Source organism: Loxodonta africana, chromosome 24, assembly GCF_030014295.1.
Source record: "Loxodonta africana isolate mLoxAfr1 chromosome 24, mLoxAfr1.hap2, whole genome shotgun sequence".
Lineage (NCBI taxonomy): Eukaryota > Metazoa > Chordata > Mammalia > Proboscidea > Elephantidae > Loxodonta > Loxodonta africana.
In genome coordinates, this window is record NC_087365.1 from 59572693 (window position 1) to 59592827 (window position 20135).

General features: G+C 37.5%; 1 protein-coding gene across 1 annotated transcript in view; it reads right to left on the reverse strand.

Moving 5' to 3' along the window:
- Nucleotides 1-6048, reverse strand: part of SYCP2 (synaptonemal complex protein 2) — an 85241-nt gene extending 79193 nt beyond the window's left edge. The window contains exons 1-5 of the mRNA XM_064276441.1: nt 5886-6048; nt 4765-4908; nt 3782-3910; nt 1640-1744; nt 1328-1352 (exon numbers count right to left, since the gene is read on the reverse strand). Coding sequence (XP_064132511.1) covers nt 1328-1352; nt 1640-1744; nt 3782-3910; nt 4765-4908; nt 5886-5963 — 481 coding nt within the window. The 5' untranslated portion in view covers nt 5964-6048. The remainder of the gene's footprint in view (nt 1-1327; nt 1353-1639; nt 1745-3781; nt 3911-4764; nt 4909-5885) is intronic.
- Nucleotides 6049-20135: the final 14087 nt, after the last annotated feature.

Here is a 20135-nt window from a genome sequence, read left to right on the forward strand (position 1 = left end):
ACCCTAAGGAGCACAATTCTACTGACACACACAGGGTCACCACGAGTTAGAGTCAACTCAACAGCAACTGTTTATTATTATTCATCAGCAGGTACTCTTTAGAAAACACTTGCATCTATCAGGTTTAAAGAACCAACAGTGTCACAGGTGAACTTCATTCACTTCCATGAACTTATTAGCCACAGTCAGTGAGTTTCTGTTAGAAATAGAAGCTAAGTATCCTGAGTTGCCCTATCACACACCAGTCTGAGTACTTAAAGAAGTGGTGAAGTTTTTTTTTTTTTTTTTTTTGCGATATTTTGAACTCTGGGCCAAGACTGAAATTTTTCTGAACAAGAACAGTACTCAACCACTATTTTTGAACACTGAATGGCTTTGGAAATTAGCTTTTGCTGCAGGCTTTATAAAGTTTCTTAATAAATTCAACCCAAAATTCGAAGGCAAAGTAGTGCCTATATGAGAAACTTTACTGCAGTAAAGTCACTTTGATGACAACTGATGTTACTTCAATCACAAGTAGTACCAAGCTGCTTGATACACTTCCCAGGCTGTAAAAAGTTAAACGAGAAGGGATATCTCCATTCCCATACAAATTTGCAGGGACTGTATTTTCCAAGCTCCAACTACAGGTCCAGGAGAATTCTCAGATCTTGGTGTAAATGGAAAGGAAACCTTCATATTTCAAAATCCATTTAACTATGCAGTTGAGGAGCTTCCACCTAACCTTCAATTAAAATTGATTAATCTGCAAGATCATGACATTTTGACAGGCAAATACTAAGAATCTAATAAAATTCTATAAATTCCTTCCAAGTGATGAATATGCTCAATTCATATTTTTGAGTTGATATTTCTAAGTATCTGCATGAAAAGACATTTTCAAATGTGAAATACATAAAGTCTCACTACAAATAAGCATTAAAAAATGAACATTTGTAATCAATTTTGGTAACAGGGAACACTAACTTTGAATCCCAATTAAGTCAAATGTTATCCTCCCCAAAAGGAATGCTATTCTTCTCTAAAAAAAGGCTTGTATTATTAAAAAAAAAAAAAAAATCACTTATTACTATTGTATTTTAAATTGTATCAGTAGAACATTTGTGGACATTTTTTTCTTATTATGTAAGTATCTACATAATAGCCTTCATTTTTCCTCTTGGCCCATAAAGCCTAAAATATTTATTCTCTGGCCCTTTACAGAAAAAGTTGGTGATCCCTGAATTAGCTAATTAATTCCTAATATTAGGACAACACTACCAGAGTTGCAAAATTATACTAAAACTCTAACAGCAAATTATTGTTCCAATAAAAATATTTATCATACCTTCATCACTGACATCATGTATGACCTGAAAAAAGGGAATAATGTTTAATTTATAATTTACTATGTAATGTTATAAAACATCATTAATATTTAAGTAACATATTTGAACTCACTGCATAATTGTTTAATTTTTATTTATTAACTGACCATTTAAATATATTAATCAGGATAAATGCTTACACAATCTGAGCAGACTAATCTAGCTAAATAACCAATCTGTTACTTTTAAGCTCAGGGCATAGAGAACACAGATTTTTTTTTTTTTAAATAAGCGTATGTTTTATTACATAGATTAATCAATATGATTTTTACCATCAAAACATCAAAGAAGTCTTCTATCATATTTATAACAGCTTCATCTTTTGAATTTCCTCCATTTAGAATAAGCTCCTTAGATTTTTCAAACCAGGCAACCATGTAAAGAAAGGAATGTATATATTAGTTACTTTTTTTTGAACTCAATTTTAACAATGTATTAATCTATCCTAGTGTGAACACTGTACCTATGAATAAAGCAACGTCAAAAAAAATTTATTCCACAAATAAAAATATTGTGTCAAAGGAAGATTATCCTTTTAAACATCTTCCTTGGTTCTTGTTGTTGTTGTTGTTATTTTTTGGTAACTCACTGTATTTTCCCATGGTTTAGATGAGAGTAGACAAACTTAAAAGGATCCCTGGTAGTACAAATGGTTAAGCACTTGACTGCGAAGCAAAAAGGCTGGCAGTTCAAATTCACCCAGTGGCTCCACTGGAGAAAGATCTGGTGATCTGCTCTCACAAAAGATTAAAGCCAAGAAAAGTCCATGAGGCAGTTCTACACTACTCGGGGTCACTACGAGTCAGAATTGACTTGACAGTACCTAACAACAAAAACAAGATGAATTTCATCTTTTTTTTTTTTTTTACTGTTGTAAAAATTAGATAATACAACATTTGCCAATTTAGCATTTTTCACATACACAATTCAGTGAGATCAATATCATCAATCATGCTGTGCAACCATTACCAATATCCTTTGTCAAACTTTCCATCCCCATCAACAAAGACTCAATGCTTCCTAAACAATAATCCCCAGCCACCATTTTCCCTCTTTCGCACTCCTGGTAACCACTACTACACTCTTATCTCTCTATATCTGTCTATGCTAGGTACTTCATACGAGATCATACAATATTTGTCCCTTTGTCATTTCTTTTTAAATTGTGATTTAGGTGAAAGTTTATAGAACAAATTAGTTTCACATTAAACAGCTGAATACACAAATTGTTTGGTGATGTTGGCTGCCAACGCTTTCATGTGTCAACTCTCTCCCCTTCTCCACCCCAGGTTCCCTGTTTCCATTCGTCCAGTTTTCCTGTCCCTTCCTGCCTTCTCGTCTTTGCTTTTGGGCTGGTGTGCCCATTAGACTCGCATACATGATTGAACTATGAAGCACGTTCCTCAAGTGTGTTATTGTTGGCCCTACAGACCTGTCTAATCTTTGGCTGAAGGGTGAACCTCAGGAGTGACTTCAAAACTGAGTTAAAAGGGTGTCCAGGAACCATACTCCTGGGGTTTCTCCAGTGGCTGTCAGATCGGCAAGCCCGGGTTTTTTGTTTTTGTTTTAGTGAATTTGAATTTTGTTGTACATTTTTCTCCTGCTCTGTCCAGGATCCTCTATTGTGATACCTAGCAAAGCAGCTGGTGGTGGCAACTGGGCACCACAAAATGAATTTAATCTTAATTCCAGGTAGAAATACTTCCTACCTAATTTCTAGTTCAACTGCATTTATTATAATAGATGTAAACAGTTATCATAGTTTAGACTATATCTTTTAAAAAATTTTTGGTACTACATTAATTAATTCAGATATAACACAGTGGTTAAGCGCCAGGCTGCTAACTGACTGAAAGGTCAGCAGTTCAAACCCACCAGCTGCTCCAAGGAGGAGAAAGATGTGGCAGTCTGCTTCCACAGAGATTTATAGCCTTGGAAACTCTATGGGGCAGTTCTACTCTGTCCTGTAGGGATGCTTTGAGTCAGAATTGACTCAACAGCAATTGGTTTTGGGTACTATGTCCTAGGCACCGTTCTAGGCACTGGGGACACAGCACTGAACAAAACAGACAAAAATTAACAGGGTAAATTCTAGTATTAGAGACAGGTTTCACAAATAAAAAAGAAAAATAATATTACACAGTGATTAACAAGAGCTAAAAAGAAAACAGAGCAAGTAAAGGCCTTAGAGTCTTATGATCTAAAACTCACATGATTATAAAGAGCTTGTGTATAGAATTGGTGATCTTTGTAACATATACCACAGGTTATAAGACTATTTATTTTATTCTCAAATTTTTATGTAAAGCTACCAAATGTATTTTTTGACAGTTTGAACTACTCACTTTATTATTACAAAGCATACCTTTTACCACATTTCCCCCACATGAATATGCTACATATTCTATACTTATCTTTTGGACTAGTCCTTGCTTTATCATAGTTTGAAGTCCAGCTTGTCCCAATATACTGATATTTTTACCACATCTTCCAACAGAAACCAAAATGGTTGAAACTGTTTGGATATTCTTTTTTTTAAGTTCCTGAATCAAAAAAGTATACATTTAAACTTCTGCAAACACAAAACAGTATGGCAAAGAATAGTTGCACTTATCACTTATTGGAAGACAGACATTGTGCTAGGTGCTTTATACATGTATTTGTAATCCTCACAAGTCCTGACAGGTAGTCATCATCACCATCCTCAATACTGCAAAGACAGAAAAATGTGCTTCTGTGAAAGCAACTTGCTTAAATCCACCCACCCAGTGAATGACAAACTCAGGACAAAAACACAGATGTGTGTAAGTGCAAGGAACTTTAGACTATGATACAATGAATCCATTATCTTCCCTTCTAAAAAAAGTTCCATGCATTTAACTAAAAGATACAAGAAATTTTTATTCAACCCTTCAGAATTACAAATCTCGGGCAATAGAGGAAACAATAACAATTTTTTCTCATGTATAAAAATGCCTAAGATATGATAAATCAAACCCCAGGTTTTGGGTGATTCTTTGTTTGTTTTTATAAACACCAAGCATTGTCTATATAACATTAAGAATCTGTTGAAAGGTTTTTAAAATAATAGATCAAGTTGTTTAAACTTCAAAGAGGTAAATCATTTTTTTTTCCCAGTGTAGGTAACAGTTAATAACAGTAACCTGAGTTAAACACATGTTTTTACAGATTTTATTCAGGAAACAACAGTCCAATATGTTATTCAGACTCCTCAAATAAAGCAAATTAAGCATATGGTAAAATAAGCATTTATTTATATAATTATAAGGAAGATTACCCAGACCATTCTACTTATTTCTTCCAATTGAGTCTTCTCCCTAAAAGGAGAGGGCTATCTAAGAATTTTACCAACCATTCAGCAAAAATGAATATTTACCCTGCATATAAGTTCATCCAACTTGTGGAAAAACTGTTTGCTGCATTTAATCTTCACATCTTCACAAATATCAGTTAGTAAAAGTGTTCTTAAAGGTTTGAAATCATTTTTTCTTAAAGCATCATCGATGCATTTTTCCAACTGCTAGAGAAAGGCAGTTAATGGCACATATATTTAATCAAAACCAACATTAGTTTCTTTATGCAATCTTGTAATGTGAGAAATGCTTTCACATAAAATCTATCACGTCAATTCATTAATTTAGAAAACCTGCCCACTCTTAAATTTAGACTGTGTTATGGATTAAGTTTTTGGCATTAACAAGACTCAAAACAGTAAAAAAAAAAAATTTTTTTCTTAATATTTTAAATGATAAGATCATTATGTTCAACTCACCAAAAATGTATTTATGAGTGAAGTAATATCAACTTTACAGTATCTTATACTTGATATCATTGTTAAAAGTCTAGCATATCAGATTACCAACTTCTTCATGGGGTTTAAATAATAAATAAAAATGTATAAAGATGGGTAAAAGCATCCTTTTAGAAAATATACCAATACATACGGCTTAATCACTAACCTTATACAATATCTGTAACCTCTATAATATCTACTATCCCTATTAAAGTACAACTTCATTAATAAGAGATTGTCATTCTATAATCTGATGACTAAATAGACTTGGTGGTCAACTGCATATGTATTAAATATTAAAATTTAGTCTTTACCTAAATGCAAGTATATTACTATTTTTAAAATTCAGTATACAAATATCCCTGCATAACTTATACATGAACTAGTGTATAATTCTTTGCAATGTAAAAGGTATAAAGAACTAGCATTTCTCAACCCATTAAAAACACACTGCTGTAGAGTCGAATCCGACTCATAGTAACCCTATGCTTTATATACACTTTCAATATATCTTTCTTAAAACATGTATTGAATAAAGGAATGGACAACACTTTTGTTTAGATTGCTCTACTCCTGACCCTTAGATAAAATCATGTAAGCGTCATCATCGCTAAAAATATAGCACTGGATACCTACAAATAAACAACAAAAAGTGATGCTAGAAGTTAAAATAAAATACTTCCTCTTGGTCTAGGACTACATACCTGGACATCTGGCCTTATTGGCATTTTGACTTCATTTAAAAACAGCAGAATAAAACAAACACCTAAAAAAGAAAACATATTTTCTGTATCATAAAATCTGTTCCATATTTTTAGTTTAAGAAGCTTAACACACCTAAGTAGTATATTGTTCTTATGCCAAAGACAATAAATTCTGTTTCTTCAAGTTCCTCACTAGACATTTTTCATATCTGTTTATCAAATTATTCGTTTTAATCTGGTCAAAGATGTTTCTAAAGGAAACCTTTAGGAGTGTTTTTCGAGCCCTCCCTTTTTACAGATTACTTAAATTAATGCCAAAAGTTTTGCTAAAAGGTACGAAGTCAGTTAGTGAAAAAATACACATCTCGACCAACTCTTCTCCGTACCAATGAGTCCTGCTACACATGTTCTAACTTTGGGAATAAGAAGAAAAATAATCTTGAATTAATGCCTGAATGAAACTCCAGGTAGTTATAAAATATCTCCGGATGGCAATTTTTTGTTGTTGTTTGTTTATAAAATATCTAAGAAGGGAAGAATATGTAAATACATTACCAAAGAATGGGATCAATAACAGCATCCAAACAGAAAGAAGTGAGAAAAAGACAACCTAAGCACACTTCTCTCTTCAGAGAAGAACAAAAGCAGGAAGCAACAGGGTTACACTAAGCATCATCTACCAACTTTAACAAAACCATCCAACATTTTCAAATTCAATGTGGAGTTTAACGCTAGAAAGGAAAAGAAATACCATCATTTTTAGACATCATGATTAGAAAAATATTAAAAGAAACTATTCTATGAAGAGTTTTGTAACAGAACTGCCAAAATATCCAACACAGGCAATTAATTAATCAATCAATCCAAGAGGAATATAGGACAATGCATCCCAAAGACAGGCTACACGACATAGTCATCCTAGTCTACTCCCTTACAGACATGCCAGGAGAGAAATTTAAGGGTCAATAAAAGCATACTCTTAAGACAAGCAAAAATTCCTTTCATTTCTAAGTGTAATTTAAAATTAACTCTAAAAAAAACCCAAAAAACCAAACCTGTTGCCATCAAGTCTATTCTGACTCATAGCGACCCTATAGGACAGAGTAGAACTGCCCCACAGAGTTTCCAAGGAAAGCCTGGTGGATTCAAACTGCCAACCTTTTGGTTAGCACCTGTAGCACTTAGCCACTATACTACCAGGATTCCAAAATTAACTTGGGGTGAGGGGAGGGGGGAATGATCCCTAGAGAAACATGTTTTCCATGTACATAAGGAGCCATGACTAAAGATGTTTTTGCAGCATTGTTTTGAATGGCAAAAACTGTAAGCACCTGGATGGGAGTTGGGAATGGAAAGGAGGGCAAGGAATGAATAAATAAAACACAGTACACCTAACCAATTGTGTGAATATAGCAGTTAAATAAAGTGAACCAGAACTAAAGATATCTGCAATTTTAAGTGATAAAAATGTTACCAATGCCACTTATGCAAAAAAGAAACTTTGTATTATTTACGGTTATATCTCTCAGGCTATGTACTTGTGTATGTATGTGTGTATACATGAAGAGGGAGAGGAATTTACACATATACACAGACCACTCAGGACAGCAGCTGCCCAAGTTGGGCTGTTTGTCACTCTACTAGGAAGAGCGGGAGCTGCAGAGTCGAGCTGTTTGTCAAAGGAGACTTTAGTTTTATTTGTAATTTTTGCTTTTATTATCTCCTTTAAGGTGCAATAAATTCTTGCCAATATGCAGGTAAATGCGGTCCAAAAAAATGCCCTCAGTAAAATGTGGGTTTAGGTTATTGTGAGGAAATGGAACCACCAAGACCAGCCTGTGTTGTTAATCAGCTATGAGTGGAGCTGGTTCACCCCAATCTACCCAGGGCCTAGGTGCAGTTTAGCCCCATTATGTTTCTCTGCTCTGGGTTACATATTGAGGCGGCAATTGTGGGTCTGTGGCTAGCTGGGACTTCCAGCACAGCAGTAATGATTCTAGGATATCTATAAAGTGGAGGTTATTTTGTTCAGGAGGATATTAGAAATGCAGGGTCCTACTCTTTGTCTCCCACTTCCCTAGAAGCGGCTGGCCTACTACTGTCCAGTTGGTCTCCCTCTTTCTTCCATTTCCCCCTAAGCCCTCACAGGAGAAATGTAGCCTTGCCCTTTTTGAGAATTTATTATGCCACAAGTTAGTACAGGATTTATACATATGTTTGTTGTTATGTGCCATCGAATCAATTCTAACTCATAGTATCCTACAGGACAGAGTAGAACTGCCCCATAGGGTTTCCTAGGCTGTCATCTTTATGGGTGCAGACTGCCAGGTCTTTTCTCTAGCAGAGCGGCTGGTAGGTTTGAACCACTGGCCTTTCAGTTAGCAGCTGCGTGCTTAACAACTACACCACCAGGGCTCCCACATGAAAACATATGTGTATGTGTACCATTAACACATATTATTATGTGTTTCTTGCTTCATAGAAAATAATAAGAAATAGATAGGAAGCTATTACATATAGCATATGGAGATAAAAAAATAGATACTGGAGGTCAGCAACCAACAGGGGAACTAATGATGAACCATGCTAGGAGCAGTATAGCCGAGAGAATCCGAGCATCCACTCCTGCCACTACCATCACAGGCTTGGAATCTTTGGAGTCTCCATCTTCATGAGGTATCATTTCTTGAGATAGAAACACAAGCTAAAGAAAATGATCCAGAATATCATAAAGCAATGAAATGATAAAATATATAAAGGATACTGACATTCCAATACCTATCTAATAAGAATTCCGAAAATTTTTTTTAAAGAATAGTTGGGTAAAAACAATAGTCAGGAGCCTTCCCCAAATAAGCATCCACAGATTGAAAGAGTCCACTGAGTTTCAGGAAACATAAGAAAAAGTACATCTAGACATATTGTGGTAACATTTCTCAAGAATAAAAGAGATGGCCAGAACAAAAACATACAAAAGGTTCAATATAATACTCTGTTCTCTCATGACAATATAATAAATTTAAAAATTAAGTTAAAGATAGAATCAAAATTTATATATATTTGAAAACTAAAATTTTACATTTGAATAATCAGATGAAAATTCTAAAATATTTAAGTGAGCAAGAAAATGTATACATACAAAAACCTCTAGGATACAACCAAAGCAACATTAATGAATGAATGAATTACAAAATGAGAAACAGCAGAACTAGGCAACAAAAATAGACCCACAGAAACTCCTGATGGGGGAGTTATTAGAAAATTTAAAATAACTATTACTGTGTATACAGAGATTACAAAACAGGACTGAGAATTTTTGGCAGAAACTAGAAATTAAGTGGGGGGTGGGCACAGAAGATATGAAAAAGAAGCAAGTAATTCTAGAATCAAAAATAGTCAATAATTAAATTATTAAGAACAAAATGAATGAGTTTAATAGCAGATCAGACACAGATGAAAAAGAGTAATAAAAACTACCAGAAGAAAATATCCAAAATGAAGCAAAGAGACACAAAAGCATGGGGGCAGGGGTGATAGAAATAGAAGAGAAGGCAAGAACACAGAGCATATATAATGAAGCCTTACAATGTGTAGCTGGAATTCCAGGAGAGGAAATAGAGAATGGTATAAAAGCACTACGTGAAGAGATGATAACTGAGAATTTCCCAGGAATGATAAAAGACCTCAAGCTATAGATTCAAAATCCCTGTGAACTCCAACAGAAAAAAGAAAACCACGTCAGGCATACCATAACCCCCCACCCTGCCAAAAAAAAAAAAATCAAACCTGTTGACATTGAGTTGATTCCTACTTACAGTGACCCTATACAGAAAACTGCTAAGTATCAAAAACATATTAAAAGTTGCCAAAGGGTATAAAAGGTTGATTACTTTAAAAAAAAAAAAAAAAAAAAAGCAGCATCAATAAAACCGATAGCTGACTTCAACAGTGAAAAACCAAAAGCCAGGAAACTTGATATAATATCATCTTTAACATGCTGAAAGAAAACACTGCAAACTAGAATTCTATAACCAGAAAACATACTCTCCAAAAATAAGTGGAAAAAATGCATTTTCAGAGGAAAAAAAAGGAAAGAGGAAGCCCAACTTGGAGAATTTGTCACCAACAGACCCTCTCTTACAGAAATACGAAAATGTCTTCAGTTAGAAAACAGAAGATGGAATGGTGCAAGGAGTGAAGAGTAACACAAATCTAAATGTGAATAATGTTTTATGGTGTTAAAAACACGTACAGATTAACAATACATGATAACAGCATATATTAGGGAATGGTGGTAAACGAATGTAAAGTTCTATGTAGTCAATTCCAACTCATGGTGATCAAAATACCATTTAAGAGATATTAATAAAATAAAATTGTATAATTTCTACAGCAATCACTAAATAAATAAAGAATGCATAACTACCAAGCTAAAATGGCTGAAATCACATTTTTACTATAATCAATACAAAAAGTTTCCTCCCCCCTAACAAAAAAAAAAAAAAAAGAGAGAGAGAAAAGGAAACCCAAATCAGATGAGACAAATAGAAAGTACAAAGTAAGGTGCTAAATCTAAACTTAAATATGTAGTGGTTAAGTGCTATTGCTGCTAAACAAAAGGTTGGCAGTTTGAATCCACCAGGCGCTCCTTGGAAACTATGGGGGAGTTCTACTCTGTCCCATAGGGTCGCTATGAGTCAGAATCGATTTGACGGCAACGGGTTTTTATCAGCGATTACATTAAATACACTACTTAAGAATCAGATTGTCAGGTTAAAAAAAAAAAACAAACTACACGCTGGTGAAAAAAGTTATGATTTTAAGAGCCCATTAACCCATTGCCATCGAACTGATTCTGACTCACAGCAACCCTGTGGGACAGAGGAGAACTTCACCATAGAGTTTCAAAGGCTGTAAATCGTTATGGAACACTGCCACATCTTTCTCCCATGGAGTAGCTGGTGAGTTCAAATTGCCAATCTTCCGGTTAGCAGCCAAGTGTTTAACCACTGCGCCACTGCAGCTCCTTATGATTTCAAGCACACCATAAATAAAAAGATGGAAAAAGATATATACCATGCAATCACTAACCAAAAGAAAGCTGATGTCACTGTATTTAGACTTGCCATAAAAACCTGTGTGGTATTAGCCCAAGATAGAAAAACCAACTGATAAAGAATTAAGAAACTGACGCACACATATGACTCTTGATTCTTGACAAAGGTAAAAGCCAAAGCAGTAAGAAAAGGATAGTCTTTTTGATTAATGGTTCTGTTCAACTGGATGTTCATAAGAAAAACAATGACATCTGACTACCCCATACCATATGCAAACACCATTTTTACATGAATTGAAAATCGAAATGTAAAAGGTAAAATAATTTAGCTTCTGGAACATATTATATTAGAACATCTTCTGATACTGCAATAAGCAAGGACTTCTTAAACAGAATACAAAAAGCACGAACCTTAAAGGAAAACAATGACCATTTAGACATTCAATTAAGAACACTTGTTCAAAAGACATCATTAAGAAAGTGACAAGACGGACCACAGACCAAGTTAGCTGCACCTTTTATAAACAAAAATCTTGTATCCAAATGATATGAAGATTCTATACATAACAGTTTAAAAAACACACACATACAACAAACGGTGCAATTAAAAAAACTAGACAAGAAACTTAATACTCTTACATTTATATGAATAAAATGCAAAAGAGTTGATAAATATAAAATACAAACATATATATTCATCCTAATTAACACTGATTACTGTCTTTTTAATCTTAGCCATTCTAAAGTGTACATAATGACATCTAATTGCAGTTTAAGTTTCTAGTTCCCTAACGACTAATGGTATTGAGCATCTTTTCATGCGCTTACTTGTATCCATATACCTTCCTTCATGAGGTTTCTATTCAAACCTTTCATCAGTTTTTAAACTTGACTTTTTATTCTCTTATTGTTGAGTTTTGAGAGTATACAGTCCGGATACAAAAGCACCCAAGTCCTTTTTCAGATTTGTACATATTTTCTCCTAGTCTTTTCATTGTCTTGATGTTTCTTGAAGATCAGAAGTTCTTAGTTACGGTGCAGTCCAGTATATCAATTTGTTCTTTGATGGCTCATGCTTTTGGTGTTGTATCTTTGCCAAACCTATGGTCACACAGGCTTTCTAATGTTTTCTTTATAGTTTTAGGTTTCACATTTAGGACCATGACCTATTTTGAGTTAACTTTTATATATGGTGCACATTATGCACTGAATTTTTTTTCACCACCTTTCTCCACTGAAATGCTTTTGCACCTCTGTCAAAAATCAACTGAGATGACTATTTTGTTATGTATATTTTCACAATAAAATTATTTTTAAAAAGTCAATCGGCCATATATGTGTGGGTCTATTTTTGAACTCCCTATTCTGTTCCATAATATTTTATTCTTCTCTTAATATCTGTAAAATTAGATGCTGGTGTCAAATCTCTCATTTCTAATACTGGTAGTATTTTTTTCTTTTTATTTTCTGATAAGCCTGTCTAGAGGTTTATCAATTTTAATCATCTTTTTAAAAAGCAGCTCTGAAACATTTTCTCTATTATTTTTCTAGTTTTCAATATAATTGATTTTGATGATTTTATTCTCATTCTTCTATTTATTTTGGGTTTAATTTGCTTTTCCTTTTGTAGTTTCTTAAAGTAAAATTGAGGTCACTGATTGGAGGGCTTTCTTCTTTTTTAATACAGGCATTCAGTGCTATAAATTTCCTAAGCACTGCTTTGGTGGTATTCCACTAAAGACGTAACCATAAAAAATGTTGAGATACAGTGTTTTGATTTACATTCAATTCAAAACACTGTCTTAGTTTACCATTTTGTCTTTGGCCCCAAAATTATTTACAAGTGTGGTAATTTCCAAATACTTGGAGATTTCCCAGGTATCTTTTTGATACTGATTTCTAAACTAATTCCATGAGGTCACAGACATGTTTTTTATGACTTGAATCCTTAAAAAATTATCAAGTCTTGTTTTATGGCCCTGAGTTATAGTTTATCTTTGTAAATGTTCCATGTGCACTTGAAAGCAATGGGTATTCTGCTATTGAGAAAGTGTTCTATAAATGTCAATTAAGGTAAGTTGAGTGATTGTGTTGTTCAAATCTTCTACATTCTTGTTGATCTTCTATCTTGATCCACCAATTGAAAAAGTGGTACTGAAATCTGACTATAATTGTAGATTATCTATTCTATATCTTTTTTTTTGTACTATGTCTTTGAAATCCAGCGTGTATTTTACACTGACGGTGCTCCATTTAGACACTGACAAACAGCCTGTATGTCAGTTGGGGGTGGTGGTGGACACACAGACGAAATGTGACATGGTGCTGTGACTGAACACAGTAGTTAAATGGAATGAACAAGATCTATGTCTAAGAATGTGGTTTATCTCAAAAACACTGTGATGCCATAAAAAGTTGCAGAACGAGAGATACATAAAGAAACACACACACACAAAACAAGGCTATACACTGTTATGGATATGTGTGTCTGTATGTATGTGACAGTGGATAACTGCCCAGGTAGGGAGAAAAGACCTAGAGGTGGAGAATAAAATGGACCAAAAAAGAAAAAATGATGGGGGGGGGGGTGGGGGGAAGAAAAACAGGTTTTTGGGGAGAAAAAAACCAAGGCACCTAGTTTAATTATACCATACTGAGAAATACAATGGATCAAATTAATCCAGTTTGTCACGTAAGATTCAGCATACATTCATACATATCCTCTCAGTCACTACTATCCTCAGACGAAGGGCAAAAGGGGCTCCTGCTCTGGGTTCTATAGTGTGATCTCTCTCTCACACACAGAAACACATACAAGTTTATTAACAGGCACATGGGCATCTCTATCCACTCAGGATCCAGGACTCAGCACTGGCCCAATAAACTCTGTAACCACAAACATTCACTCTCATAACTTAATGCCCTTCAGGCCCCAGGGAAACACTTCTTCACATTCCTTGTTTTAATGCCTTTGATAAGGGGATTGCAGGTCAGTGACACTGTTCTATTTGCTTTGTACATGTTAGAAATTTTCTGTAATAAAAATGTTTGAAGAAGTGTGGGGAGGCTGCCACTGAATGCAGAAAAGGTGATGCTGACATTTTAAAATGTCTCTGCTTCAGAATGCAGGTAGTATTTGAGCAACATAACTGCTTAGCTAAGAGAAAAAACATATTAACTATCAAATTCTTCTTCTCATGGAGCAAGAATGCAGTTGATTCCTGCATAATGAAATATCACTTCCTAACAGTGTCCATGTCCATTTTCTTGTTCTCTTTGTATTCCAATTTGTGGCTCTGGAAGTACTAGCAAATTAGTCATGGTATTTGCAATAGCTGCATATCGTGGCTGAGGACTATTTTATAGTACTAAGCAATTCACATAATTCTTTATTTTGTATAGATAGATAGATCTAGACATAAACCAGGAGCCCTGGTGGCACACTGATAAGTGCTCGGCTGCTAACTGGAAGGTCAGCAGTTTGAACCCACCAGCCACTCTGTGGGAGAGATGTGGCCATCTGCTTCCGTAAAGATGTCAGCCTTGGAAACCCTATGGGCAGTTCTACTCTGTCCTACAGGGTCCCTATGAGCTGGAATCTACTCGAAGGTAATGGGTTAGACATAAACTGCATGAAGCATGATATAGATTCTTTACAACGGCAGTTAGATGGCAAGTGAATACTAGTTTGTAAGTTTAGTTTTATAAAAAATAATAAGGCTTAACTCTTCAAAAAGGTTCCAGCATTAAGATAATTTTGATTTAAAAATTTTATTCATTAATAATTTGTGTTTTGTTTTAATTATGTTGTTGTTGTGTGCCATTGAGTCAATGCTGACTCATAGAGACCCTATAAGAAGGGTCCCCACAGGGTTTCCTGGGCTATAATCTTTATGTTTTAATTACAAAAGAATTCTAATTTTTCAGAAATTTTAAAAGACAAACACTTGATTTTTATTTTGTATACTTATTTTAAAAGGAGCCCTGGGACACACTGGTTAAGTATGCTCAGTTGCTAACAAAAGGTCAGTGGTTCAAACCCACCACCCACTCCTCAGGAGAAAGATGCAGCAGTCTGCTTCTGTAAAGATTTACAACCTTGGAAACCACATGGGGCAACTCTACTCTGTCCTATAGGGTCACTGTGAGTCGCAACTGACTCAGTGGCAATAGGTTTGGTTTTGGCTTGTACTTATTTCACTGTGTTTTTACGAAAATATAATCAGATTTGGTACATTTTGAATATAATTACATATTATTCTTTAATCCTTAGATCATTACTGTCAATAGAACATAAGTAAAAATCTTGACTATAACCTGGTTAGCAATTTTGCTATAGTCAAGAAAAAAATATTTTATGAAACATATAGTAATTTATGAATAATCTAGGTCTTTATTAAAAAAAAAAAGACCTAGATTATTACTCATCCAAAAATCACCAGCCTTTCTTTCAATACCCAAATATCCACAATAAATGCATTGTTATCTTTGATATTTTGCCAACATTCAGTCATAAAAACCATTGCTTTATACATATTTATCTATTTTTTTGGAATGAAAGTATACTGTGAAACTGGAGACTAGAACATTTATTTAACAATTTGGTACCTTGAGTTAAAACTTCAAATACTTAAAATGTTTTGAGAAGGGCCTTCATTTGTACACTTTCTCTAAGGTCAAGCAACTGTTGGACAGGCCTGTCTACTATATTTTGCTTTTTCTGCAATCACAACCGAAACAATTTGAAGTATTATATTTTACAAAATACTCTGAAACATGAAATACAGCGCAGAAGAGTTACTTATGGCCAAGACACACATTAAGCTACAAGACAGTTTAGTTTCTAGCCTACTTTCTCACTAATATGTCAGGAAAAGGAAAATTAATTAGTATCTACACATAGGAAGATTAAAAAAAAAAACTAGAGCAAGAATCCAGTTACCACTTCCCTCCACCCTGAGGCTGAATGAATACTGGCCACAACAGAGCCAGAAAGTTAGCACTATCTACTACAATATCAAATAAGTCAAACTTTTGCAAATGCAAAGGGAAAGCTAACTTTAGAAGGAAAAGAAAAAGTGATACACTTATTTTTTTCACCAACATTGGTAAACAATTTAAAATATTTTTGTGAAGTACTATGTAACAGAACAACCTAGGAAACCCAGCATGGAACAGTACATTTTCAACACAAGCATGGGGTTGGGTGTCAAGTAGTCAATAGTAGGCTTTGAGTCTTGGTCTACTTATTTGCTGACTTGTTTGCACGAAAAAAAAAAAAAAAAACAGAAGATAAATGTGTACAGGCTAACAATTAAAATGATTAACTTAAAAAAAAAACTTGACAGATAAGGGAGGCACATATTTTTTCTCCAAAGCTGCCTGAATAAAAGCAACAAGAGATCAATTTCAAGTCTTCTCCTCCATCATAATATTTAACATTTCCAAATATAAATTAGAGACCAAGGGTTGGGGGGGGGGGAGTTGTACGATCTTATCTCATGATAAAGGTTAACATAGGCTATTTAACCAAATACGTGTAAGAGTGAAACCCATGAACATACACTGGGGTGTGGGAGGAGGGGAGTATAGTGGATCAGGAACATAGCCAAAAAGAAAAGGGTCTACGAAAACATACAGCCAGGTCAAGCAAAACTGTGAAAAAATAAGGCAATCAAAAACGCCAGCCAGCCAGCCAGCCATTTTTGTGGGCACTTAGAACCTACTCCATAACACAGACAAGGACAGCAACAACAGATTTTCCTACAACTGAATGAACGCCAGCAACAATAGACCTAAACGCTAAGCACCCTCTATCACCTGTGCCATAAACCAAAAACCAAACCCGCTGCTGTAGATTCCAACTCATAGCGACCCTACAGGACAGAGTAGAACGGCCCCATAGGCTTCCAATGCTGTGCTCCTTCGGGAAGCAGACTGTCACATCTTTCTCCCGACGAGCGGCTCCTGGGTTCCCACTGCCAACCTTTTCGTTAGCAGCCAGGCACTTAAGCGCCGCGCCACCAGGACTCCATCTCTGCCACAGCTGACGCCACTCCCAAAGCTAACCCGCAGAAAATTCTAGAAGGAAAACAAAAACCCAAACGAAGCAAGACTAGCACCTGACACAGCGACCCGGCACAGGCCGGAAGCGACGCCGGGGGGCAGGAGGTGCACGTCTCCGCTGGCGGTCGCTGCGGGTGAGGGGCTCGGAGACCCTCTGGGGCGCTGGGCAGTGAAACGCACAGCACCAACCATGGGGTGGGCCAGGGCGGGCAGCAGATGGGAACCATAAGCTCGTTTTTGCTTAACTTCAATGAGCCTGGTTTTTTAAAAAAAATTTAAAGCTAAATGAGCGACAGAATATTCTCGATCCTCCACCACCAAGTGGAAACCCACCGACTTTTCCAAAACCGCCAGCGCCGGCTCCGTCCCGCCCGTGGCACCACCCACGGCCGATTAATGGCGTCTGCCACGATGCCCAGGGGAGGTGTGCACCTCACGGCTTCACCACCAAGAGGCCGGGGTCACGGACGACCAGGGGAGCGGGCACAGGGACAAGGTTAACGACAAAGGCCAATGGATCCCCACAGCCAAGCTGTGATGCTGGCCGAAGCCCCGTTTTCCCGTGTCCACACCGGCCCCGACCACTGTGGGACGATGGCGTCAAAGGGCCTCTACGAGGACAGGTCAGGCCCGGGCTGCCACCCACTAGGGCGTAAGGCGAGGGGCCGCCGCTGTGGCCAGGCCCGGACCGCCAAGTCCGGTCAGGAGCCGCCCCACCCAGGAGGCTCGGCCGCCGACTTGAGGCCTCTGGCGTCTCCCTCAGCCTGGCCTCACCCCCGCCGTTTCCACAGCGGCCCGGGCCCAACCGTCGGGCACCCCTGACCTGGAGGCCTCGAGCGAGGCTGCAAGCTCCCTGCTCGCGCCCAACGCGGTGCGCACCTACCGCCTGAGGAGGCCTCCGCTCGAGCGCGCCGCCACCGCCGCCTTAGAGCTTAGCGTCTCTCGCCTCAGGGACTATGCAGCGCCTCAGACCGCGGCAGGAAGGCGGGAAGCGCCCACCCAATCCGCGCGGCTTCCGGTGGGCGCCGCGTCCAATCAGCGCCGCCGGCAGGCCAGGCCCCGCCCCTCGCGCGCGCCGCGGCGCTGGGGTCTTCAGGGGCCTGTGGCAGGGGAGCTGTGACCCGCTAGGGTCCCCGGCCTTAGGCAAGGGGGTGCCTGGTCACACCCCGTCCGGGCAGAGGTCCCGCGGAGTAAACAGTAGCTCCAGTGTAAACGCTGCGCGCCAGTGCTCTCTCGATGGACGCCTAAAAAAAACTACGCCATGACAAATGCCGCCCAGTGTCCCCTCACGCCCCCGGCCTCCAGCCTCGCTGACGGGGACGCGCTGGGGTCGCTTCTGGCTCGGTTGCCGGCAGACGGGCGAGGGATAGGCCTGGGGAGGTGGGAAGGCTGTGGGTCGGGATGAGCACCCGAATCTCCCCAAAACTACTCGAGAGAGCTGGGTCGGGGGCAGCAGAGCCATTGGGGTCACGGCCACACCTGGCAACGGTGACCCCTGTGAGGATTTGGGGGAAGGACGCCAGGGCTGACACCCCCTTCAAGAGGCCCACGCCCCTTGCCGGACTCCCCCAGGTCTCCCAGAAGCTGGGCTTGCAAGGGTCGGCCCCTCATTGGGCAAAACCCGAGGCTCTGGGGTGGGAGGAGGCTGAACAGAATCATCCACACCATATTCCCATGTTTTAGAATTTTTCACTTTTTAAAAAAGTATCCATTTAAACTATAAAACCAATACATGTTGTGTAGAAAGAGGCAAGCCATTTAGAAATGGACACAGCAGACAATGCAAGGTCCCCATCACGTCCTTTGGAGGCAATCGTTGAGTGCTCAGCCACCTGGACGTTCTCCCCACGTTTGTCAAAAACAAAATGGGCTCGAGCCCTGGCACTGCTCTACAGTTTGATTTGTTCACTTTCTAGGACGTGAACATTGCTGCACGTGTATTAAGATGTAGCTAAGTCTTTTTAACAGCTGCACAATATTTAATAATATGGATTAACAACATTGAACAAATTCCATCCTCTGTCGTTGGGTGTTTGTACTACTTTGTAATGTTCACTTCTACTACAAATGATACGTTTGTGTTGGGTAAATTTCCCAAAGTGGGATTTCTGTGGCAAGGGGTATGTACAATTAAACGTGTTATAGATGTTGCCAACTCAACTTTTAAAATTACATTTTAGTAACATCTTAATTTCCTATCGAAAAGTCACCAACTGCTTTAAAATATTGGATTTAAATGTAGTGCAAAGCACTTGGAAAAATAAATACGAGGGAATAGAATAAAAACACAGCTGATGATCAAACAGATCAAATCACATGGAATAATAGAAATTTTCAAAAGGATATTTAATATTGTTTGGCTAGGGCTCTCTGGGACTTAAATTATGAAACTCGACAACTGTGTAGCTCACTCATTGAACCGAGTTTTTGTATCTTATTTTTTTTAATGAAGGCTGACAAATTAGACATGCAATATAAAGTACATAGGCAGGGATTTGGGGGAATTTTATATGATCAAATTTTCAGTATTTTAAAATTCTTCACACATTTAAATGCTTTAATGTATAATACAAAATATATGATTGTACAGTGCTTTAATCTCATGACCTGACAACTTTATGTAATGACCAATTCTTTCCACATCTTTTTCTCCTATAGATTTCACAATCTTCCTGACAAAGCAGTTCTGAATGCACAGCTTACTAAAACACTTCAAAAATTAAAAATTTTACTTTCTTACCTCACCACTTCCTAGCAGAAAAATGTTTTACCCCTTTTTGTTGTTTCGTATTTTCAGAAACAAAGGGATTATCTAGTAAACATAAGCAAACTAACACTCGGAAGAAAAAAAATCACTAATTGAATCTCCTGGGAACTGTTTTTAAAAGGTTTAGATTATGGCTTATGGTCGAGAACTTTGTCAGTCATAATCAAAATCTGGCTTTCAATTAAATTTAACAAGCACTAATTGGGAACATCCTATATGCACCACTTACATAGCCCTGGTAGTGCAATGGTAGAGTTTGTCTTGCTAACCAGAAAATCCACAGTTCCAATCTACCAGCCGCTCCTAGGAGACCCTATGGGGCAGTACTACCCTGTCCTGTAGGCTTGCTGTGAGTCGCAGT